This window comes from Nematolebias whitei, chromosome 18, assembly GCF_014905685.2.
Source record: "Nematolebias whitei isolate Nwh7 chromosome 18, NemWhi1, whole genome shotgun sequence".
Lineage (NCBI taxonomy): Eukaryota > Metazoa > Chordata > Actinopteri > Cyprinodontiformes > Rivulidae > Nematolebias > Nematolebias whitei.
The window spans coordinates 29,296,821-29,322,070 of NC_056515.1; the positions used below are offsets into that span (position 1 = coordinate 29,296,821).

At 43.5% G+C, this 25,250-nt stretch overlaps 3 protein-coding genes across 3 annotated transcripts in view; 1 reads left to right on the forward strand and 2 right to left on the reverse strand.

Moving 5' to 3' along the window:
- Positions 1-1,401: 1,401 nt before the first annotated feature.
- On the reverse strand, positions 1,402-14,584 carry setd1ba (SET domain containing 1B, histone lysine methyltransferase a). The gene is made up of 18 exons (XM_037692721.1): positions 14,270-14,584; positions 13,909-14,060; positions 13,567-13,665; positions 13,026-13,296; positions 11,387-11,508; positions 9,795-10,889; positions 7,790-8,521; positions 6,440-6,613; positions 6,259-6,352; positions 5,951-6,165; positions 5,777-5,855; positions 5,338-5,694; positions 3,984-5,240; positions 3,638-3,804; positions 3,406-3,531; positions 3,169-3,288; positions 1,938-2,075; positions 1,402-1,848 (listed from the first exon to the last, which is right to left on the reverse strand). The coding sequence occupies exons 1-18, from the start codon at positions 14,328-14,330 to the stop codon at positions 1,675-1,677; spliced, it is 5,433 nt and encodes a 1,810-aa protein (XP_037548649.1). The 5' UTR covers positions 14,331-14,584; the 3' UTR covers positions 1,402-1,674.
- A 4,255-nt stretch (positions 14,585-18,839) lies between these two features.
- rhof (ras homolog family member F) lies at positions 18,840-21,615 on the forward strand. Its single transcript, XM_037692283.1, has 5 exons — positions 18,840-19,420; positions 19,614-19,701; positions 20,363-20,472; positions 20,716-20,850; positions 20,954-21,615. Exons 1-5 carry the CDS (start codon positions 19,286-19,288, stop codon positions 21,116-21,118), a joined length of 633 nt encoding a protein of 210 aa, XP_037548211.1. The 5' UTR covers positions 18,840-19,285; the 3' UTR covers positions 21,119-21,615.
- Positions 21,616-23,186: 1,571 nt separating this feature from the next.
- Positions 23,187-25,250, reverse strand: part of tmem120b (transmembrane protein 120B) — a 123,105-nt gene continuing 121,041 nt past the window's right edge. The window contains exons 11-12 of the mRNA XM_037691841.1: positions 24,761-24,829; positions 23,187-23,380 (exon numbers count right to left, since the gene is read on the reverse strand). Coding sequence (XP_037547769.1) covers positions 23,267-23,380; positions 24,761-24,829 — 183 coding nt within the window. The 3' untranslated portion in view covers positions 23,187-23,266. The remainder of the gene's footprint in view (positions 23,381-24,760; positions 24,830-25,250) is intronic.

Here is a 25,250-nt window from a genome sequence, read left to right on the forward strand (position 1 = left end):
AGGTAATAAATTAATTCGACTCCTCCTTGATGTATGCAAAACTTCTTTATTTCAATTTCTTTTCCTCTTTCATACATTTGTCATATAATAAATAGACACGAGAAACAGGCTGACGCTTCAGTCCTCTTTCCATCGCCGACTCTGTACTTTTTTTTTGTTTAATTCTCCACACTGCAAAGAATTCATCATAGAATTTACAAACACAAAGTTTAAAAAACAGAACGAGCTTGACACAAGCCGAATCTCCTGCTACCAGCTCAGCGCTCACCTCATTATGATACATATACGTCTGAGCCGTGTTCAAGTAGCAAATCCCTTGGAACAAAAATATATTCATATATTTATATAGTATTCACAGTTAGACTACTTACACGTTTTAGGATTTCAAAGCAAAAACGAGCAGAAAAATGAAGACGTTTCCACAAGAAACAATCTTTCAAAGAGGGAAGCAGACATGTTTCCTGTACACGGTGGAGCTTTCTTTAAATAAAAAAAAAACTCTCAGTCCAGATTCCTTTCACAGATCCCTGAAAATATTTTAAATATTCAGTCTTTTTGTTTAAAAAAAAAAAAAAATTCATCTTAAAAGTGTGAGGATAAAAAAGGCTTTACATTATAAACATCAGTGGTGACAAAAGCTAAACAAACAAACAAAAAAGTCCAATATTATTTCCATCTGAATGAAAAGTAACCAGAGGTAACTGACCGTGACCCTCGAGAGCCGTTAGTATTTTTACCCTCGTGAATAACAAGAGGTTGTGGCTCCTGAAAACTGCAATAAGTGTTGGGAAAAGATGCGAGTTGGTCACCGTTGGTACGAACAAACGAACAGCGGGAGCGGACAGCGACCTCCCCGGGTTAAACAAAAAGGGTAAACACGATCGTATGGCACTTAAAATGAAAACAATATTCATTTCCTCCAAACTTAGCTCAGGTTAGTTTGTTGCTGCTCAGAGGATGTTAGCAGGACAGGATCAGTTCTGCAACACGGCCAGCAGGGGGCAGTGCACACACGATTCCCTCAATGGTGCTGAGTTATAGTGTCTTTTTTTGTTAAAGAAGCATGAAAATACTGGAACATGATTAATGCAAATGCCACCGATCAGAACAAACATGAAACGGCATGATTGGTTATCAGCTCGTAGAAGTAGAGTCCAGATGTAATTGGGTCCAGTTTGACTCGTTTCCAGGACAGGCGGTGCAGCAGAGGTAGCAGCGAGTCGCTCCGCTGTCCTCCCACCTGCAGCTGGACGGACGCAGAGAGGAGCTGTGCGTCTCAGCGGCGTCAGGAAGCAGCTGAACATGTTTTGTACCACGTTCGGTGTGGATGAAGCTTATGAGACAAATGGGAAAATAAAAGTGTAAAATGGAAACACACACACACCAGGACTAGTTGTGGGAAGTAAGTGTGCTGAAATACTGTCTGATGCTGAGATGTGTGTGTGTGGGGGGGTGGGGGTGGGCTGCACCAGCAAGTCTCTGTTCAAACAAAGGGGGAGGAGCACCATAAATCGTAAACAGTTTAGAGTTTAATACGTGAAGAGTGACGGTCAGGTAGCTTAGCTCGATCCGGAGCGACTTGCCAATTACTTTTTCTTTCTTTAGTTTCCCCTCTTGTCTGTGCGAGTCTGGATCACTCACTCCCAGTTGGGAGTTTTGACCTCCATGCTGGTGTTAATTGAGCGTCCCTCTGCAGTTCTCTGCGCCGCACAAACACGGGATCTTCTCGTCCTCAATGGGGAACTTGTAGTCGTACGTGATCTCCTCGTTGACGTTGATCGGCTGTCTGGAGTAGATCACGATCTTCTTCTGAGACTCCACTGTGATGACTTTCGCATAACAGTTGGGCTGAAAGGAAAAAAAAGAAGTCACATAAAAATAAAATATATCTTTTTTTAATCTTGTGTTTTAGTGTAGCATTAATTCTGGGGCCTTACATTGCAGCTGTGGTTGATGAAACGGGCGAAGTTGCCACACTTGGTAGCATCGATGATGGTGTCGTGGTCCACTCGGAACATGTAGCTGCTGCCGATGCCCTCCTCCTCGTAGCGCTTCTCCCTCATGTCCGCGATCACCTGGAAAACATCGGGTGGTTTTAAACCAACAGAGCGATGCGTTATAATTTAGTTAATTCCAACTCGTTCAGGTTATGTTATTATCTTTTGTTAAAATCTTTTCTCCTGCAAAATATTTATTTTCACTTAGAAGGTCCTTAACTGCGTCTTTAACAGAACATGTTCCTGAAGCCACTTGGATCAACTGGTTAGTTTTTATTTTAGTTCTCGGAGACGGTTGCCGTGTTCCTACATCAGCAACAGAGACGTTTAAGAAAACGTGGCCAAATCTTTTTCACCGTAGACTCTGTCTAACTCAGGGATCTGCAACCTGTTAAATCCAAACACTCATTTCTACCGTTCACTTACTCAACAAAATGTGTCTCGAGCCGCAACACCCGCTACAACGGTCATTTTCAACTAGTGGCTCATGGGCCACTTCAAATTTGTATGAAGGTGGGGGTGACTTTATAAAACAAAAATCACAAAATAAATTTTAACATTTATTTATATTTTTTACATTTTAGGGCTAAAGAAAAGACCATTCATGTAAACGAGGGGAAAAACATATATTTCACATTAATTTTACTAAAACAAATTTAACTCTGAACTCTGCAGGTTTATGTGTCTTCTTTGTAATTTTTGAAAAATAAAAATAATTATGTATCCCGCTTTAAAGTACGAGTAACCGGAAGTTGGATAAATGACGTAGCTACAAGCTAATCAACATTAATTTCTCTAAGTTAATTTAAACATTTGCAGAGAAGCTGCTAAAACTTACAATTTCTCTTTACAGCTGGTATAAAAACCAATGAAATGACATTTTGCATTATGTTTGGTCAAAGCTTCAAGGAGCCGCAGACCAAGGATCAAAGAGACGCAGGTTGCAGACCCCTGGGCTAGCTGCATAAAGATGCACAGATATTATTTATAACATGCGAAAAAAAGCAGACGAGGGTCCTTGTGATGTTCTAAACCTCGTGAATCTTGGAACATCTAAAAAACATTCAAGTCTATAGTGCAGCCAGACTTTAATAAACACAAAATGAATGAGGGAACAAAAACAAAGGATGTAGAAAATTCTGCAGAAACAAAGCAGTAAAACGCTCCTCACCTGTCTGATGTTCTGTCCCACGTACTCGATCACCATTTCGTCAGCAGCGATGGGCTCCATGGCAAAAAGACCCCAGTCGTGGATGTGCGATTTGCAGAATCTGATCTTTTTCTTGCGGAACTGTAACGAGGTGAAAACAGCGTCAGTAAATGTCACAGAAATGTTGATAACTTTGTACAGTTGATCATTCAAACAGCCTTCTTGTATATTAAGAACCAGTTGCTTGAGTTTATCCACCTTCAGCTGGTTGAACTTCAGCAGGTCGCTGTCGCAGTCGAAGGAGGACAGCAGGCGCCGCTGCTCTGATCGCCGCTCCGAGCCAGCTCTGGTGGAGGCGTGGACCTGTGCGGGAATACTCATGCCCTGCGGAGAGAAGGCGAGACCTTCACTCACAACACGAGTTACCACCTTGGAGCGTGTTGTTTGTGTTTGATCAAACAGTAATTCGGGCACCGTGACCTCCACCCACCTGTGTGTCGACCGGCGGCTCCTCCGACTGCAGCCGCGAGCTCTGCAGGTACTTGATCTTATCCTTCTTGTCGATTTTGTAGTATCCCTCACTTCGCGCGCAGCCCGTTGCGTGATCCCTGATGCCGTCTTCTTTCCTCTTTTTCTTCACTCTGGGGATGTTGGTAGGTGCAGGGAAGTCAAGGAAGTTCAATTCAAACCAACAGTTCCAGACTTGAACCAGCAGAGGGAGCTCCGCGTTGATTCATTATTTTTCTGTCTGTAACTTTATTTTAAAAATGAATGTTTAAACATGTTTTTCCCACTACTTGGAGTAAAAAAAGTAACATTTTAAACAATAAGGATATGAGGATGGTTGACCCAGAGCGTGTCGTTGAGCCAGTCGTTGCCGATGTCCTGCTGCAGCATCTTGTCATACGTGATCTGCAGGAGTCGGATGTCCTCCTCGTCTATTCCTTCATTCCAGATGTCATACAGGATGGTCATCTCCTCAAACTCGGAGCGCGGGCTGAAATATGCCCGGGGCGGTGTGGTGACGGGGGACAGGCTGTCCAGGAGCAGCTCCTCCCAGCTTCGCCTTGTCCTCCGAGTAGGCTTAAAAACCACTGGCGCCTCCTTTTTATAGGAGATGAAGCCGTCGGCAGGAGGTAACAGTGTTTGAGGCTCGTCTTCTCCTTCCCGGAAGTCCAGGCTGGAGTGTTTGGGTGCCTTGACAGACGTCTTTTGAATGGATAGATCTCCCAGAAGGGTTTCCTGCGGCAGATCCGAGTCCTCTAAAGACTCATCTGCTGAAGAAACAGCTGAAAGTTTTTTGGGTCGGCTGGGCTTTTTCTTTGATGGGGAGGTGTCTGAAAGCCCAGGAATGTCTGCTGCGAGTTTAGCGTGGAGGTCTTCAGGTATGGTGGCCGAGTCCTCTGTGGCGGCTGACAGGACTTGGTTAGGCAGAGCAGTGACCGGCGGCTCCTTAAAAACTGCTCCTTCCTCAAGGCTCTTCCTATTTAGCCTGAGTGCTGCAGGGTCAGGGAAGACAGGGGTGAACGTTAAGTCTCTTCCTGGAGTACGTGGGACACCTGCGCTAAGGACGGGGGACTGTGAGGGGTAGGAAAAGGGGCTACCAGGGATGTGAGGAGAGCTGAGCAACAGGCTGCTTCCTGTCAAAGGACCGTCGCTGCCGGGCGTGTTGGGCACGGTGTCGGTGCTCTGAGATTTGCCCAGGCTCCGGGCGCGCTCCATCAGGTCCCTGCCCGGCGTCCGAGGGATGTCCTCGTCCGTGGGGAGCCTCGGCCGCTGAGGAAAGTCAGGGAGGGAACCAGGGGGAGGGTGGAGGAGGGAACGACCTTCTGCTGTCGGGTGAGGAGGGAGGGGAAGGTGCATTAAGGATGTGGAGACGGATTTTGAGGCAGGTGCCTTTAGATGGGATGGGACTAACACGGGAGGGGTGCAGGGGACTTCTTCAGGCTCTGTTTTACCTTTGGGTTTCGTTTCCTGGTCGCTGTCTGGCAGGGCCCCTGTGGGAGTGGGGGGCCGGAGGTTTGTTACGTACTCCTGAGGTTCAGGTTTGAGTGAAGTGATGCTTCCATCAACCCGAGTCTTTTCCTCTTTAACTAAAACAAAAAGATAAGTATATTATATACTAATATTTTATTAGTTTTATTACTTGTGTTTGCTGTAAAAAAAAAAAAACTGGGTGCTGGCTATTACCTGGAACACCTTTAGGCGACAACGGCTTCCGGTCCTCCTCCACCGGACTGGGAGGTCTATGTTTGGATTTGATACTCAGCTCCTCCTTCTTGACCGGTACTGCGAGAGGACTCGGTGGTTTACTCTCTACCTCCTTGTCCGCCTCATCGGAGGATGAAGTTGTGGATGAGGATGAGGATGACGAAGAGGTCACTGCTTCTTTGCCATCCATCTCATCATCTGCTACTGCCTCTTCTTCTTCCTCGTCTTCCTCCTCAGAGCTTAACTCGTACTCAGAGTCTGAGCTCTCCACCGAGGAGTCGGAGCTCTCTGTTGAAGAGTCGGAGCTGACCTTAGAGGAAGCCGAGCTCTCAGCTTCTGCAAGAAATGAGGCAACAGGCATGAAGAACGTCAGGAAACGAGAGGAACCAACAAGACGCCGCTGTCGGATATAAGGTACCGTCATCAGATGAATCAGAGGATGCACTGTCACTGGATGAGTCTTTATCGTCTTCATCTCGTTCTTCGTTGTCGCTCTCCTATGAGATGATCCGATAGGTTATTAATAAAAACATAATAAATAACTTCTGCATCTTCTTTGCTACAGCCAGGTGTGTTCTTTTATAGGTCTAACCTTGACTGACGACAGCCTGTCTATTTCCTTCTTTTCACCAGGCTCTTCTTCCTCCCTCTCAGACTCTTCCTCCTCTTCCTTCTCTGAGGTGTCCATCTCCTCTTCTCCCTCACTGTCCAATTCGAGCGGTCGCGAGTGCCGTCGCTTTGCGGACGCACTGTCGCCATCCATTTTGGACTCGCCAGAGTGGAGCTCAGCTGGGTCTCGATCTCGTTCTGACGAAAAATTAACACCAGAAAAAACACAACCTTTACAAGAAAAATAAAAAAGGTCCACTTATAAAGTTTGTAAACCCAGCAGAAAGTTACCTTCATCCTCCAGCTCGTCATCGACTGGGGTGGACGGCCGGGCTCGTTTGTTGTCGCCTACAGCTGCGGCCTCAGGTGGGTCTTTCCTTTTAACCTGAGAGCCCATAAACATCTCAACACGGTGCAGACATACCTCGCTGTACTGCAGTTAAAGAGAAAATGTGGTTTCAAAGTTTCTTACCTTAAAGGAAGGCAATCGGATCGCTCCTCGTAAACCGATTCCTAGACCCATTCCTTCGAAGCCGAGCCCTTCACCCTTGTTCCAGTTCTCGAGCAGACTGGAAGCCAGCGTCTCTTTAGGTTTGGGCTTTTCTTCTTCTTTTCCCTCAGCACCCTTCACTGGAGTCAGGGATGTCTTGGTAAGGAAACAAAAATAGATTCAAATGCTGAGTTATTAAACACCGTCACTGCACTGAAAATTAAAAAGACGTTTTTTTGACAAACACAGTAGGGTCCAAATGTTAAGGCAAATAATTACAGCAGTACACATTTTAAAATGTGTAGTAAATAAAACATCAAGACACGGCGCAAAACTCTTCAGGATTGCGTCAGCACACCAAAATAAAATAAAACAAAAAAAAGCATCAAACATTTTGACAACCAGAAACAACAAAAAAGTAAAACGCTACAACATTATTAAAATAATTTACCACCTTTTTCTGCAATATTTGCATTTACATAAACAACAAGCGGAGTGAGATCAGATCAATCCTTTGTGGCGCTCGTCACAATGACAGGCGTCACACCATCAAGTCAAAACTCCTGGCTGTGGATGCAAGCTGGACCACAGCGACGCAAATCAGCAACAACTACAGAAAAAGGACACCACCTGCAGAAAGCTTTTATATAGTCCAAATTTAAACCTTGATGCATCTAAGGTTGGGCAGCACGGTGGCGCAACTGGTAGAGCTGCTGCCTCTCAGCGAGAAGGTCCTTGGTTCAAACCCCGGTCCAGGGGCCTTTCTGGGTGGAGTTTGCATGTTCTCTCCGTGCATGCGTGGGTTTTCTCCGGGTGCTCCGGTTTCCTCCCACAGACCAAAAACATGCATGTTAGGCTGATTGGTAACTCTAAATTGTCCCTAGGTGTGAGTGAGAGAGTAAATGGTTGTTTGTCTCGTTTGTCTCCATGTGGCCCTGTGATGGACTTGCGACCCGTCCAGGGTGTACCCCGCCCCTCGCACAGTGATTGCTGGACATGGGCACCAGCGACCCCCGTGACCCAAAATGGAATAAACGGGTAAAGATAATGGATGGATGGCATCTAAGGTTGACATATACATTTGTTATACGCTAATAAACATGCTGCTGTTTGGCGTATTGTTTTTATGCAACTAGTGTATTTTTAGTTCATGTTTTTCTTAGTTCATATATTTAGATCTTATTACTGTTTTTCTTTTACATTTTATACTTTTGTTGGATGTAACTGGGACCCTGTTTACATAATTTCGTTTCACCACATGTGGAACGACAACTAAAGAAACTGACTCTGATCAACTTGATTTGTTTCATTTAGTCTTATGAAATGTCTTACCTTTGCTGAATGTTCCTTCTTTTCCCACCACTCATCGAAAGCCCTAAAAGCCACCACCTCGACCATTTTGCGATTGAGGTCCCTCTTCATGATGGCCTTCAGCTCTTTGACGATGACCAGCAGCACGCCGTCAACAGTGGCTTTGTGAGGATTCTCTTTCTTCGTATCGTACCCCGGAGGAGGAACAGTGGGGTTGAACGTTGGTAAACTAGGATGGTTCCACTCATGCCCAGGTGCTCCTGTGCTACAGGCGGGTGTAGCGTCCATAGAAAGTTGTGTGTAGTGTCCCATGAAAGGCCCTGATTGGCAACCGTCTATGAAATGGGGATACTGATAGGGCCCTCTGGTCTGAGCCATGCGGCTCAGCATCTGCTGCTGCATCTGGAAGGACATGGGAACTGTGCTCCACCGTTCCCATGGCACACAGTTCATCAGGCCCATCAGCTGAATCATGCTCGGGGCGTAGGGACTCATGGGAGGCAGCATATGGTGATGAACACCAGGGTGGCCAGCCAGGTGAGCAGGGTGTCCAGACATGGCAGAGTGAGGGTCCAGGTGGTGGTGAGACATGGCAAAGCCAGCTTGTAGGGGGTGGTACCCGGCAGCATGCATGGACATGGTCTGCATTTGGGACACATCATCATTTACCATGTCACAATCTCCGCTGGTGATTGGAGCGGCGGGCATCTCGTCATCAGAGATTTCCATGTCTTCTCCTGACGACTGATGACCCTGGTCGAAAAGAGACAACTTGTCAAGACGACGCATAATCTGCATAATCATCAGGCCTTTTTATACATCCCAGCCATCTGAGCAGATGTAATTTATAATCAAGGTCTCCGAGATCAGGTCAGAGGATCACAAACAAAAAGCTACATTTCTTTATCTGTCTTTAACACAAAACAATTTCTAAAGTTGAAGTTGTCATATGTCATATTTAAGCAACTATAAAATATCTACTTAAAACTTTTTTGATCACGAATGACTGATTTCACTCTGTATCAAAACTACTGAAATATGCTCCTTCAAAATAAAAGCCTCCAGAGCTGATCAGTTTAAAGTTTAAAATACTCCTTAGCACAGTCAAACACAACTGACCTGTGGTTCTGGTCTGTACTCTGTATGTTTCCAACTAGAACAATGTGTTCATATCACTAAAAGTCACAGCGGGAACTACAAATACAACATTTAAACACCAATCGTTTATGTCAATGATCTGACTTCTGCTGTAGTTAAATATTACAAAAGTATCTGTGACAACTGTTGCAGAGATGAAAGTAAACTGACTCAACTTGCTAGGGGAGTGGCCTTGTTACCCAAATGACCTGTTTGCTTTGTTTGCTTTGTGATAACTTGAAATATGAGCTCGGAGAGGCAATCCTGACTGTCAGTCTGCTAAAACCAGGAAGTGCGGTGCTGAATGGGGCCAACAGCCAAACTGTGTTTTCCTCTGTGTGTGAACAAGTGCAATGAGAGTTAGAAAGAGGAAACAAGGCACTTTGTTCCCTTAAATGCAGAATGGCTCCTATTTCTCCGTTCAAAACACACAAGTAAAATGTAGAAACACAAACTAACCAGCCGGACAGTGCTTCTGTAACAAAAAATACTTGAAAGGCAGCAAATTAGGCATATAAAAGTTTGAATTAATAACTTGTAGAGAGCTGCTACCTGCGCTTATGAAGTTTTAATAACAATTCAACAAGACAACTAGATTCACGACTCGACAACAGTTAACTGAAAGAACAAACATTTTTAGGCATGAAGCACGTGTTGATGTAAAACCAGAATTTTCTTTGCAAGGCAGAACAAAAACAATGACACAAAAGGCTTCACTACAACCATCGCACCGGAACTAGACCTGACTTCCTGTGTCCCTAACTGTCATTCACACCTGCACACACAAACGTCCAATGCCCCCATCAACTATCTGAGACTTTAAATAAGAGCAGGTTGCAGTGACGGTGCTGATTCTTGTAAAATGCATCAGGCAGTTTTTTATTCTTACCGTGTCGGTTTTATCCGGGGGAGTGTGGCCTCGAAAAGAGCCCTCTTTGAGGATACTTTTGCTCTTCTCGTGAACAGGAGAACTGACTCTTCTGATCAATGAGGCTGTTCCAGGAACGGGGTCTTCGTCGTCCGAGTCTGGCAGTGGAGTTGGGCTGATATCCTCCAAACCTGTGCTGGGGGGACGGGAATTCTGTTGACCGCCTTGCGAGCCGCTTGTGTAGGGTGGGATTGGGGATAGCTGAGAGGACGAGGAGGAAATAGGACTTCCCTCCATTCGCACCTCATTGTCCGAGTCCCGCTCGTCCAGGAAGGGCAGCAGTTTTGTCCTTTTTTCCTTGAGGAGCATCTCGATGCGGGAATCCAGGCTGTTGCGCTCTGAATCGAGCACCGGGGAGCCCGGCGAGGGGCAGCCCTCCGGTGTTTGAGGAGGAGGGGTGGATGGATGTGGAAGAGGTTCTGGTGGCGGCTCTGGGATTGGGGGAGTTTCTGGTCTATCTGTGATTGGCAAAAAGTCTGTGGGGGCTGCCAGCGGAGGCTGCGGCGGTCGGAGGTACTCGCCCTCCCTTTGGGCCGGGTGATGGAAAGGGGGCTCGGATGGAGGAAAGGCGGGAGGCAAAGGAGTCTGGTATGGCGAGAAGGCAGACTTGAAGTTTGGTGTAGCAGGAGGAGGTGCGGTGTAGCTGAAGGAAGGGGTGGAAGGTGGAGGTTCAGGTGGGGTGAGCTGGTGCTGTCTTGGAGTTTGTTCAGACGTACTTCGATACAGGTTGCTGCGATACTGAGGCCTCTCTGGTCTGCGGTTATACGCGTCTTGGAACTTACTCTCGTGTCTACGAGACTTGTAGCCTCCGGAGCTCTCGGGACGGCTCGACTGATACGCAGGCGTGGACTGCCGGCTGGAGTAACTGGAGTCCTGAGAGAAGGGCGTACCCGGCTGGCGTGGGGTATGAGGGGTTCCCTGGGACTGGGGGGTGTCTTGCCTCAGGCTGGAGTAGCCTGTCTCCAGGCTGAGGGGAGTGGTAGAGCTGCTGGGGGGCAAAGCTCCAGCCATAGAGGATATGTTGCCCTCGGACAGCCTGCGGATGGGCTCGCAGGCCTGACGAGAGGCAAACAAGATGGAGGTCAGTCAATATGACAACAAAACCATGTACAGCAACCAAACCTTAAAAACTCTTATAGTTTCGAACAATAAAACCACTGTATTAAACCCTAATGTTTTTTTTCTCAGATGACTAAAGACATTCTATTCAAAACGATATTTAAATATCAGCCGGGGGGGTGTTAAATATCTAAGTGGGCACATCTGAGGCTGTGAAGCCAAGAAGAAAGATTCATTGGCTTTAAGAGTTTAAACCATGTCAAGAGTCTGCTGGATAACATCTCCCAACACTACACCGAGGTAATAGTGGATTCATCTTAGATCAACAAAGTAATGCTATAAAAACAACAAAACAATAAGCAGTTCTCCAAAACGACTGCACAAACTGGCACTAAATGACTGCTGACACAATTTAGAGTGATTACAAAAAAAAAGAAGAAGAAAATTAAAATCATATTGCAATTTGTAAATGTTTTATTTTTTTATTTTTTTACCAGTAATGCCTCCGTCAGGCTCCGAGGGGAAACCTCTCGGGTCTCCTCTCCACCAACAGGCAGCGTCCATGGAGTGTAGCTGCCATTCATCAGGAGCTGCAAGTACCTGAGGCGATTCTCACCTGCAGAGCAGTAAATATGAATGGATCAGCGCTTCAAAAAGCAATCTAAACACTGAAAGACTATTAAATTATTATAACAAAACTTTTTTCAGGGATAGCTGAACATCAAAAACAACAGGAGATGTTATAGCTTTCTTGATTAGAGGTATTAATTGCAATGTCGTGACGACTGACCCAAGAAATAATCATAAAGAAATAAGATCTGCATTTTGTTTGTCATATTGATGTGCGTCTTTAAATGAAAAAAAAATGTAAAAGCCAATTTTGTGAATGGCTGCCAACTGCCACGTGTGTTTGTTTACCTACAGAGACAGCTAGAGTTACCAAAAATAGATCGACAACTGAATGGAAGAGCCAAGTGGGATTGAGAAGAGCTGTTAATTTTGATGTACTGGTCTGTATTTCGCTCAGATTTGTTGAGTATACAGATAAAAAGATAGGTTAGGTTAAACAATAAATGTATCAATGTAGAAAGAAGTTTTGCAAAAGCTGCATGTGTTTGTATTGTGCTCTGTCTGCCCTGCTTGATATCTGATATTTATTTTTGACAGTTGTCTTAATGTGTCTTTTTACACAATTAGCAGCAGATGCACCTTTATATTTCCATCTAAACGTCTTCTACTTGAGACACTCTGCTCGTGTGATTTCACTGTAATTGTTTACCTACACAGATTACAGGTCAGCCTAATGGAGGTCAATCAAGTGTCCCCAGCTTTGACCAGGTGCTTTGTTTAAATTGTGTTTAATATCTTGAAAACTACTAAATTAAATGACTTCAAAACTACTGCACCAAATTCAGTTGACATTTTTATGGTTAAATTTTATAGTTCGCAAAGAGTACCTTTAATGTGGCAATCTAACATTGTGAGAAGTGCATCGACAGAGACCAAAACATGTCTCCATATTGTACAAAATATTTCATAAACGGTGACACTAATTCACAAGTAGTTTTCGTGCAAACAATAAAACACTACAAGCGGTGCTTAAAATCTATTAAAATATTTCTGACATGATTAAATCAGAACTGATCCAAAAAATAGAACATTATAATACTTTGATTTTTTTTTTTTACAAACCACTAAAGCTGATATTTTGCATCTATCAAGAGCCAGTCACTGACTGCAAAAACTCATCACTGTTTAATGTTTCCAGAAAAAAAGTGTCTGAACTGAAACAAAGTGGGGTAGAGAGGGCTGTGATAGATTGGTTTGTGTTTGTTTGCAGGTCTGAAATTATGCACAGTGGGAGTACACAGCACCCTCAGCTCTGAGCTTGTGGGAACAGGCTCATTTTCAATGAAATTCAATTATCCCGTTTCTAAGCAACACACGTAAATTTAACCACGTGACTGCTGTCACCCTGAGAACCCAAAACATGCAAAAGAAACACACTTTAATCTCTTCTTTAAAATAAATAAATACAAAGACCTACAGCCCTGCATTAACAACAAACCCAGGCTGTGACTACAGGCAGTCTGAGCGTCTTCACTCTGAATGAATGAATGAATCACTGTTTACCTTTTGGGTCCAGCTCCACGTGGATGATGTTTCCCATCACAGACGTGTTGTGCAGCGACTGAACAGCCACCTTGGCGGACTTGACGTTCTCGAAAACAACCTTGGCTATTCCCAGGTGCTTTTTGTTCTTCGGGTTGTACAGGATCTCAACCTCCTCGATGTCTCCAAATTTCTTGCACATGTCCGTGAGAAACCCTTCCCTGATGTTGTCGTTGAGCCTAGCAAAGGTCACCTCCTTTGGGGGCACTGGGCCCACGTAGCACTCATCGATCTGGGAGAAGAATGACAGGAGTTAGTGTTAAGTGCCGCCGGGTTAATGATGCACCATGCGGGGTTAAGCTCTAACAGTCGAGATAAGAATAGTGGTGGAGAAGTTGCAATGTTTAAGCACTCGATCCACAAATCTGGAAGTGTGCATCTGAGCAGGTCCTCCGACTTTAAACTTCACATCCCAAAGATGACAGGGAGGGGGGTGTGTCTGCAACTTCTGACAGCATCTCCTTCCCTCATGGAGAAAAGCCACATCTGTCACAGTAGATACCTTAAATTTAGGCACCGGCAGGTCTATCTCTTTGTACTTGGTCCAGAGACGACCGATCCTCGGATCTCGGACGATGTCCACCGGTGGTATCCCGGGGTTCTGTGGAAGCAAAGAGACGCGGGAAGAGAAACACAATCCTGTTATCCATCCCATCCGCAAGTTCACACACACTCCTAACTTGTTGCGAAGTAGTCCCGCTCAAAGCGGAGGTGTTTAATCAAAACGAAGCACCTCCGACAACGGGGCTTGGATGCCCGTGCACAGCCAGGGCGACACTGAACGCATCATGGAGGTCGGCTACTCGGTTACTATTGTAGCCGTTCGTGAAAAGGCGGCACTTACTGGCATGCTAAAAGTCTGCCCATCGTAGCGATACAGCTTGTGAGATCCCCTCTTTAGCGCCGGGTCGATTATCAACTTGTAACTTCTCCAGTGGTGACTCCGCTTCTCCGCCGAGCCGCAGACGGGATGACTGTCCATGCCGTTCGCCAGACCTGAAACGACAGCCAGGAGAGCGACGGAGCTAGCGTTAAACACGGTCCCCGAGCCTCCGACACTTTCCAACAAGCTGGAAATGCATGACTTTGGTGGTGAGAGCGGGGTGGAGGGGACCCTAGGAAAGCGAAAATTAGATCGTATATCCCACTCACGGAAAACAGGAGAGCTGGAGCAAAGAGGAGAAAAAAAAACAGAACAAGCTTACTTGAACTCTGCTTTCTGCCATGGTCTTCGTTCAATCTGTTCCTCTCCCCCGGCTTGGACATGGTTCGTCCGATCGACTGCGTTTTTAATTGATGAAAAGATTAAATCGCTTTCCTTTCGCCGCGCACATTACATGGTTTAGCTTGAAGAATACTGCCTCCTTTTCGGCGAGAGCCAGCACATATTGTGTGCCTCTCTGGTCTCTAGCTGCTGTCTCTCCCACAATACACCGCTAGGCTTGCCCACCCCGCGTACTCGTCGCACTTTCGTTACAAAAGTTGTTTCTAATTTAACAAAAAGTACTCCTCGTATGTATTGGAAATATTTTTTTAAAGAGCTCTAATAGCGACTTTTTCAACCAAATTAATTATTTAAGACCCGGTGGCGGCTTATTGAATATAATCCTCTGAACGTGTGGAATCTGCTGACTGCATTTACCTGAACGGCAAACAAGATCGAGGGGAGCAATATCTTATTAACCACCTCTGACGGCTAATAAAGCTGATTCGGTCGAGGTTTTATGTAGGGCGACGTGCTGGTGCGGGTTTTAAAATAACGCTAAGATGCCAAATAGATCGTATCTGCTAAATTAAACAATAACAATTTGACTGAAATGAGGAATTCGGCGTTAAACGTTGCGGTCTATTTGACGTCCAGAACTGTAGGAATGCGGAGGTTTGTGTCTTTCTCTGTCAGTCGGTCGCAGTCAGATCAACGCACCCGCGACGACTCCTGGAGTTTAATATTTTTCGTCATTTTTTTATTTTATTTTTATAAACCTAGCTCTCTTTTTTTAATTGTTTTCGACTGAGTGCTTGTTGTCGAGCAAACTGGGTTTTGTTTGACATTGCCTGTTGTTTTCGCAGTGCTCAGGCAATTGGCTGGTTAACAGCGGCAGCTCGGCGGACCAATCAGAGCGCAGCAGCGGTTGGATCCGTCCGCTATTAGAGGCACGGCTCAGGAGCCCTTCAACAGAGAGCAGGGAGAGGGGGCCGAGTGCTCTCAGCAGCCATTTTCCTTAAACAGGACTTAATGGCCTATATGGGTTTCCTTTGTTCCAAAAAGGGATCTTTACACTTGATTTCCTCATCTCTTACGGACTATGATAAAACTATGATTGCTTCCTTTAAAGGATGGAGAAGATGGAAGAGAATGTGCTGGATGTGATGCTCTGATATTTTGAGCCTTTTTTTTTTTCTCTCTGCCTGGAATCCATCTTTGTCTTAACTAGGTCATGGCACACCCATATATAGCATTTATACTCTTAAGTGAAAAGAAACCAAAATGTGAATAAACAGGTTTTTTTTTGTTTTTGTTTTTTAACAATTCTGGAGATGTAAATGATTGAAATAACAAAACATTGCACTTGTGGCCTTGTAGGGAATGAGTTGCAATGAGTAAGTTCCAATTCTTTTTCATAACATTTTTTTAATATATAATGTGAAATGTAAGGCATGCAGTTACTGTCATTCAAAAGTATATTCTGTCAATTTATCTTTTTTTATAAATGTAGTCACTATCTTTTCACTGCATGTTGACATAAATATAAAGATTTTACACAGGTGTAAAGCAGGCCATGGATAACTAATGACCTTTTCTATAATAATTTAGTGCTTTTTTCCACTTTTTGTTCCTCTGATTAATGACTCTAAACACTTCCTCTCACAACAGCAAGATGGCTTGTCTCGTACCCTGTCCTGCAACTGTGGAGACAACATCAAGCACGATTAGGTTCGTCCTGTCCACTCGCCATTAACTTGTCCAAAGTGGAAAGCCTGACCTTGCCTCAAGGGTATATTTAAATATCTTTAGGAGACCCCTTTTTAAAATCGTTGAACTATTTAAAGCACAAACAGACATCTAAGAGGAAACAGATGGAGGGAAAACTGACATGGTGAGAATATTTACCTCAGCACTTTGTGGAAATGCAGTTAACAGGCCTAAACGCAGGGACAGGACTGTTTTCTGCTCCATCTTCGGATCCTCTAATAATGGCATTACTAAGGGGTGGGTGAGCGTCTCCTGTAAAGGAAGGAATCCATTAGCACGACTGACAGAAATCTCTTTTGAAAAGTTTTTCTCTTTTGATCAGTGGTAGCATTCCCTCTGAGGCAGCGAATATACATCTTCAAGCATCGGTGGGCAAATATGCAAACCATCTCTTCCCTTCTTGAAGACAGGATTGCAGTTGTCCATTTCTGTCAGAGCCACTTCACATAGAACTACATGGAAATGTTTTAAAAGGTAAATAATTTTGAGCTATTTCACTTGTAATTTGCCAGTTTATGTAGGATAGCATTAAGAGAACGCAGGACATTAATGTTTTCAGGGTAAACAAGATTTAAAAAAAAAGAAGCTGCAACCTATATTTTTATGGACATGACAAACTTACAGTTAGTATTGAAAACATGTAATCCAAGTCTTAAACGAGCAAAATTAATCTTATAGGGAGAACATCTTATTTTCACTGCCTCCTTTTAAAAAGTAACCCATCTGTACTTGCTCAATGGCTTCTCTGCAGTTCAGTCTCAAAATGGCTCCTTTGGACAAAGGGAGCACTGTGCTGTAAAATGTTGCTGCGCCATAACTGGGTGAGGCTCCGGAGAGCGCCCTTTTTCAACACAAGTGAATACAATGGGCGTCACGAAAGCGTCGTATGTTTTACAAACAAACGAGGAAAAAAAATGTCGACGGTGCGTGTGGAGGAAGGATGAAACTAATAAACGCGAAGTTGTCGGTTACTGCCGGGGCTGACTCGCCTTGGCAACTGCAGCAATTCGAGTACTATGGACGGTTGCCAAGAGACGGAGAGCTCGAGCGAGCTGCAGCAACCCCCACACTGCCATATAAGGTCAACAGGAATCTGCTGCGGCAAGCTCTTGATGTGTTGTATCTGGGTGAAGGGTGCTCCAGGCTTCTGCGCATGCGCTTTCCGGCTGTAGGAGATAACCGTCGAAACAAATCGACCAATACGGCTTGTGGAAGAAGATGGTGCAAGCAAATATGGCTTGATTCTCTCTTTTTTTTTGTGTGTGTGAAAGAGTTAAAATATAGGTGGGAGGGTCTAATCGCGTAAAAGAAGACCTCAGAGGATATATTGGTGCCTGCCTTTCACGCAGTTCTTTTCGAATGGCAAACAAAATGGCTGTGTCAGAGGCCTGTTTTTGTTCTTTCTTCCTCACACAGCAGAGCTAGCTAGCTAGCTGTTCATCTTCCCAGCCTCAGTGTAATGGTGGTGTTGAATGAGTGACGCTTTGGAAATGAGGGTTTAACTCCACCAGTGAGGTTATGTGCAGACTTTTATTTAGAGGAGAGAGAGTACAAAGCCCCTCCAGGGTGTGTTGCGCCGCTGACAGACTGGAATATTCCACTCAGGGGATTGGCCTCTTCCTCCGCAGGACAGCTGTCTCTCTGCACGGCGTCAAATATTTCAACTATTTGCTCTTTGTTTACTGATATGCGAGTGGACATTCTGTAGGACATTTACATTTTCTTACCTTTTATGTTAATCCTTCGCAATTCACTCTGTAAGTCAAAGCACGTTTGTAATCTTTATTAGACAGGAACCTGTTTTTTTTTTTCCACACCACAGCTCAGGTTATTGATTGGAAATTGAATTTAATCAATTTAAGAATCCTTTTTTTTTTTGTGCTAATTTTCTTTTGTTAAAAACTGGCTTTTTGTAGTGGAAATGTCCCACAGTGTGGCTTGTGATTTAGTCTTTTGCTGTTGGTGAGATGTCTAAATACTGTAATATATTTCTTGTTTTTTCTATTTTTAAATTTATACTAAGTTAGGTTGTAGTCCATATGAAGCCAAATGTGCAGGGAGCAGTTTATAATTTGTGAACAGGCGACAAAAATGTGCACATTTATGTGGTTAAAAAGCTCAATAAAATGCCATCTTGTTCAATTTATCACCTATATCCTGTATTTTTGTTCAGTTTGACTTTGCTGCCTACTTCAGGTTGAATTGCAGCGACTTGGTGACAAAAAAAAAAGCAACAAATGACACAATTTTAATGTATTTTAATCATGCTGACTACACAATCGGAGGCGACATGAATATATGTTGCACTCGTCACAGATTAAAACGCTCACAGATCCTTGGTGATTTGATCCTTTGGCTAATGGAAAATTTCAGGCATCCATAGCAAGTCAGAAGTAAAAAAAAAAACAATCTATGAGGCCAACCCGTCCTAGTTGTCTGGTGTTTTAACAGATCAAAAATCCAACGCGAAGCCTGATAACTTATCTCTTATCCGTCCTGGTGAGACTTGTTTGTTCTAGTGCAAGATGAGCTCCAGCCTTTTTTTTTTTTTTTTTTTTTGCTCTGAGGGATGGGAGGAGAGAATAACTTGTTCTGGAGCTTGACTTTTCCATGTCACGAGTGACGTGAGCAAGAATAAACTTTAATTCTTAAGTTTTAAATCAACAAAACGAGGTCTTAACTCAAAAACATGATGATAAACGCTTAAAAGATTTCCATCGTTTGTCCCATCTTAAAATAGTTTATTCGTTAGGGCAAATGGTTTGAATTTTATAAGGTCTGATCCACACATTCATGATTTGAGAGGAAATCAGGAGTGAGGCCTTTTTGTGTAAAAGCTGCTTCATCCTTTTTTTTTTTTTTTTTGTCCAATTCCCTCCCATTTGTGGAGGCAGTCTCTTCATCGATGCACACACCCAGAAAGAAACGAGCAAACACTTGCAGAGGAGGAAGTAGGTGCAGTCAGACTCTGTAGCTTCATATGTGCACCTCAGCGTGCAGCCTTATGATGGGACAGGAGAGAAGTGTAGGAGGGTGGGGGGGCTCAGCTGGAAACAACGTCAGAATGACAGGAACAGGAAGCGGTGAGCACTGAGGCACCTAAACCATGAGTTCTGCTGCGTTTCTCAGACCTCAGCCATCCCAAATGTTCATTTAGCAGATTTTCACTCGTAAGACTTAAATCTGGAGGCAGCATCTTCTGCCTCGTCCTGCCTGGCCCCTGTTTGACTTTGCTCAGAGGCAGAAAATGACACAAAACGGTGCCGGGCCCGGCCATGGCAACACAAAACAGGGAGAGGAACTTAAAATTGTGATAGTTGGGGACGGAGGCTGCGGGAAAACATCTCTTCTGATGGTTTACGCCAAAGGGGATTTTCCAGAGGTAAGAGGAGCACATATATAAATCTAGACATTAATTTGTGTTGTGAAACAGATGCAAGATTTGGATAATGAGTTCGCAAATAATGTCACAAGACTTAACCATTTTTCTATAAAACATTACATTTTAGTGCCTCCTTAGTGTTTTTATGATGAAAATTTAAAAAAGCTCATCTTTTTCTCGTGTGTCCAAACAGAAATACGCTCCATCAGTGTTTGAAAAGTATGTCAAAACCGTTTCTCTTGGAGGAAAAGAGATTAAACTCAACCTGTACGACACAGCTGGTAAGAAAGAGGGAAAAGCAAAACGCCGCCGTGTTGAATTTGACTCCCAGTGCATCACTTTTCTACAAAAAGAGAAAGAGTCATGCTGATTGGAAAGCAAACATACATTGGTTTAAAATCATAATTTAATTCTGCAGAGTTCAAGTCTTGTTGTTAGAGAACCAACAGACGCAGGGGGAAGTTGAAAAGTTTAACATTCGTGTCAGATCTTTCAGGAACTCATAATTTACAACCCAGACATCACAGAACCAGCCTAATAACACGTTCTCTTCTTTAAAACATGCTAAAAATGAGTCCCGCCCAATATTGTTTTCACAACAGGCTTAGGTGTCGAACTTCATTTCCTCTTCCACTAAAAAGCATCCTTCAATGCAAACGCTCAAAAGCAGATCTGCAGCGTCTAATGAAACATGACATGCATTAAGGTCAGGCTTGAAAACGACCTTCTTTGTTTGGGGTGTTAAACACGTCGGTCCACTTATCTTCTGAACAAGTGCCGCTCCATGAGCAGAGAGGGAAGCTGAAGTCAGGATGTGGTTTCTACGAGTTCACCCGCAGCCTTGTTGCAGTCATTGCATCATTACAATGCATCAGAAAGTGCTTTGTGCAGCAAACGCCTTATCGATCAGGTTTATATACTTCCATGTTTTTGTCTCCGAAGGACAGGACGACTACGACAGACTGCGGCCTCTTTCTTACCAGGAAGCCCATCTGGTTTTAGTCTGTTTCGACGTCACCAACCCCACCAGCTTTGAGAATGTTTCAATAAAGGTACACGCCTGTCCCACGCATTGTGCAGAGTCAAACGTGTTACAAAACCACCCAAGTGGAATTTCTGGTTCGCCTTTCGACGTCGGTAAATGATTGACGAGAGTCTGACACGTTGGCTGCGTTTAAGTCCCGTGTGGCGTGAGACATGCTTGTTGTGATCGTTCAACGGTGCAAGAACAAAAGCAATCAGATAAGTCAATCAAGCCTGGGGAAACCTTTGTTTCTTAAATCTTGTTTATCCAGTGGCATCCAGAGGTGAGGCACTTCTGTGGGGACACGCCGGTGATCCTGATCGGCTGCAAGACTGACCTCAGGAAGGATAAGGAGGGTACGAGGAGGCTGAAGGCCTTGAATCTGGCTCCCATAACCTACATCCAGGTAAGAAAACAGTTGGTGCAGACATTTTCTGCACTGAAACCAAGACACATAAATGCATTTCCTGAAGTTCCCGTGGTAAGAGTCTGGGTGTGTTTGGGTGTAGGGTGAGCAGACCCGGCAGCAGATGAACGCGGAGCTCTACCTCGAGTGCTCGGCTAAATATCAGGAGAACGTGGAAGACGTTTTCCGGGAGGCGACAAAAAGAGCTCTGGCCTTCAGCCGTAAACAGAAGAACCACAAGCGGAAGAAGAAATGTGTTGTTCTGTGAAGATTAAAAAATAAATAAAAAAATAGAAGGACTCTCCGGGTATCCCACTTTAGCCACAAGGCGACTGCTGCTCAGGATCTTCGCTCACATTTGGAGTGGACAGATGTGACCACTGGTCCCAGCCAGGCTTCCTTGAATGACGCAACAGGAAAGACAATTATTCAAGTTGCATACAACTTGAAACTTCTTTGAATGTCACTTTTATTCTTTTTGTAAAACAGTATTTTGCACTGTATGTAAATGACAGCAAGTTGTCCATGGAAAGCATTTATTTATTGGGAGAAAACTGAACTGCTAGTTTGTAAATCTTGAATATGAATTGTTCTGAAGAACAGCTTAAACAAATGGATAAAAGCAGTTCGAGTTGTGGGACTTCAAAATGGTGCAGTAGCTTCAAAAGTATTAAAATAAACTTGGGGAAGTTGTTGATACAGCTACAGCTGGACTCTTAGCTTTGCCAACAGCGCCCCCTAAAGGTGGAGAATTAGCACCCTGGCTGCACATGATCTGAAAATGCACGTTTTATTTGTGACTTTTTACCTTTTCTTTACATTTGTACACAAAGAAAAACTGGCCACTGCCTTGTGTTACTGACCCCCCTCCTATAAAGTCTCCAAACTGATAACGGCTTTATGAAAATGAGGACATTGTGTTGTTTTGTGTTTTCTGGCAGCTTTCATATTGAATGTAACTTTTTCTTTTTTTTGAACATATGCTTCAAAATTCCCTCAATAAACAAAGCAAAGTGTCATGACTCAATGCTACGGTTTTCTAAACGGCTTTTATTCCTCCCCCGATGGGGAATAAGGCAGCGTTTTGGATAAACGTGCATGAAAAAGAAAACTGCAGTGACGGATTTGTTAAATATACAAAGGTTTAATAATAAAGTATACTGGCATGTTGATCAGAATTAGAAAAATAACAGGACTTTAAGCTGTTTTCTTGTTGTCGTCTTACAGTAACTTTGCTACTAGCAGCATTTTAGCGACATCGTGTAACAAAATGGGCACCGTATGCGCAAATTCAAAAAAACGGCAAAAGGTTTAAATACGAATTCGATAAATCATTTCACGGCTTCTCCTTCTTGGACAAGATTAAACTCATCGGTGAGACCCAATTCTCATCGACACACTGGGCAGCGACTGTTGGGGAAACCAAACTGACTTGAAAGCTGTGAGAAAGAACACACATTCAGTGAAGTGCAACCAACAAGGTGTGCAGCCGCACTGTGAGGCGTTAAATTCATCATTTTGTTGTTTTGTTGAAAAGTCACCGCTCATTTTTATGCACAGCTTGCAGAACTATCTGACCGTCATTTCATTGCCTTCCTCCACCCGTGAAATACTTCTTAGTGACAGTGGCTCAATCATTAGTGGAAGCATGCTATTTTTTTAGACGCATCTTCTTATAGTTTTTGACAAGTGTACCAAACAGTTATGGCTTTTTAAACATTCAACCTGACAGGAGAAACACCGCTGGATTCCCTTTTTTGTCCTGGTTTTCTGTCGAACAAAGCTGCCTCCGACTGTAAACACAAGAGAAGTATGATTTGTTTTGTCCCTTACGTCATCTACAAGCGGTCAATTATCAGCGTTTTTAACGTTTGGGACCAAAATCAGTCAACTACTGCACTAACCAGCTTGTAAATAAAATGGCAGCTTGAGAACGACATAAAATTTGGGAAGTTCAAAAGATGAAGCGAACAGGACCCTGAGCAGGTTTGACTGTTACTACTTCACAGAAGTATGCACGCTGCATTAGGTCCTGAAAGGCAAACGATGTTCTGTTCTGCTACTTGTCCTCGTTGAATTGCATATGATTTGAACAAAGGCTCTCTGAAACTCATGCACCGACACGAACACCATTCAACACATTTTCTATACACGGGTTAAAGCAAGAAGCTGCTCATCTGGTGAACATTCACACGGTTTCGCATCGCACGGCAACATCACGTCATCAGAAAGTAAGAGCATGTCTGAAGGAAACTTTGGCTAGACGCCGCTGCTGCATCGACGCCTGAGGGAAGCGGCAGTTTCGGCGTCGCCTCCTCTCGGCCCGATCATTCTGTGGTCAGTACATCAAGCGATTGTGCGTGTTTCATTCATAATCACTGGCCTCCTGAAGTGTCGCAGACAGTTTGAGGTATGTTCAGTCATTCTTTTGCATGTTGTCGCTTCTTAGAACTTTCTGGTGGACGACTTTTAGCGTTGTGAGGAAATTTCCCAGAAAGAGGACGAGGAAAGTCAGCGCCAGCATGAACACCTGAAAACAAAGAAACGTACTTCATTTGGACAAAAACAAAGCTCGGTAATACTTGACATTTATCCCCTTTAATAACATTATAATTAACTGAATTCATAATGTTTTTACTCTTAAATCAAGAGGCAACTTTTACCAAACTTCTATTAAATATTTCTCTGTTTTAGACACTTTAATTTTTTATTTTATATTACCGTATTTTCCGCCCTATAAGTCACATCTGTTCAAATATGTCTAATAAAGTGGAAAAATCAATAAATAAGTTGCTTTGCCGTATAAGTCGCATGTATTATGCGTCACCGCCGATGCGTTGCGTTTGTTGCGCGTCACCACTGACAACCTGGAAACGTGGGCCGGTGTTGTGCCAAAAATCGATTGGCTGCCAAATGGCGTGAGCGTGCACGGGAGGACTTTAACAAGAATTTAACAAGATTAACACTTAAAAACAATTATTTGTTTGCTTGAAATTATAGCAAAGGTGGGTCTCAGTGTAACTTTTGCTTAATAAAACGCACTTTGATGATCAAATCAGCTGCATTTTCAAAACACAATTCGCGGAAGCGCGTGCGCATTTCTTCAAAATTTAACAAGATCACCACCTAAAAACAATTGTTTGCTCGACATTTTAGGAAAGTTGTGTCTAAGTTGAACTTTTACTTAATAAATGCACTTCAATGGTCAAATTAGCTGCATTTCGCCGGGGCGGCGCAGCGAAATGTCCCCATCTGATGACTTTTTTTTTTTTACAAAAGTGTGTCATAACCATGTAACAAAATACAACTTCCTGTTCGAAGAGGAAGTTTTAGCTATAAATCAGGTCCATCTAATCACAAATATCTAGTAGATATGAAAAATGCATCACAAACCAGAGCTTGGGTCTCATGAGGTAAATAGCCACTTTTACCCGTTACATGATACAACGGCATGCCATACAAATCCGAGTGCCATCTAGTGGCTGAAAATGGTAGTGTTCAATATTTTCAGTCAGAATGAATGAAAATGGTCATATCTCAACCAAAAATTGGTTTATAAATATGGGAGAAAATCCATAAATAAGTCGCTTCGGTCTATAAGTAGTAGTGCATGTAAATTATGCAAAAACACTGACTTATAGGCTGAAAAATACGGTATTATATAATTGGTTCTTGACTGTTTGTTTCTTAATTTGTTTGTTTTTCTGCTGTATAGCACTTTGTTTTAATGAAATCTGCTTTATAAGCAAAGTTTGATTGATTACCACGTCATCTTTTCTAACAGCTCTGATTAGGTCTCAAAATAAAAAGTTTCACAGCAGACAGGAAAATGCACAAAAGTTAGATAAGTTTAAACGAAGGAGTTCCGTTTAACATCAGGTTTTTGTGTACCCATCGGTGTGATTCTTACCTGCCACTCCTTACAGTCCTCATGTCGGGCTAAGCGAAACAGGGTCACTGAGTTGTACAGCTGCCAAAACTGCAAACAAAAGAGGAGGAATCAGCTTTCATAATGTCTCTGCACACCACGATGCCATAAAGCTAAATGTTTTAAATTTTCTGCCTTTCCCCATGTACTTATCAAGTAACCATTATATCGTGCTGGTGGTCTCTTCATGACAAATTTACAAATGCAAAATGGAGTTGGAGAAGCCCTGAGTGACACCTGTGACCACTCTGATGGAACTACAAGCTCCAGCAGGTGAGATGGGAGAGACTGAGCATAAAACTGATGCCGGTTCTTCACTAGACTGAGTTTTATGGGAGAGGCAATCAGAAAGTCACTGTTGAAGAAAACATTAAATATTCACTAGAATTTACCAAACAGCTTGTAGAAGACTCTAAGGTCAAGTGAAAGGAAGTTCTGTGGTCTGATGGGACTGAATCGGAACATTTTGGCC

Coding starts and splice junctions, on each gene's coding strand:
- setd1ba (XM_037692721.1), bottom strand. CDS start 14,330: ATGTCCAAGCCGGGGGAGAGGAACAGATTGAACGAAGACCATGGCAGA. Junction 13,297..13,566: donor TGCCGGTGCCTAAATTTAAG/GTATCTACTGTG, acceptor TTCTTCTCCCAG/ATCGATGAGTGCTACGTGGG. Junction 10,890..11,386: donor GCCTGACGGAGGCATTACTG/GTAAAAAAATAA, acceptor GCCTCTCGTCAG/GCCTGCGAGCCCATCCGCAG.
- rhof (XM_037692283.1), top strand. CDS start 19,286: ATGACACAAAACGGTGCCGGGCCCGGCCATGGCAACACAAAACAGGGA. Junction 19,702..20,362: donor CAACCTGTACGACACAGCTG/GTAAGAAAGAGG, acceptor TTGTCTCCGAAG/GACAGGACGACTACGACAGA. Junction 20,473..20,715: donor TTGAGAATGTTTCAATAAAG/GTACACGCCTGT, acceptor TTGTTTATCCAG/TGGCATCCAGAGGTGAGGCA.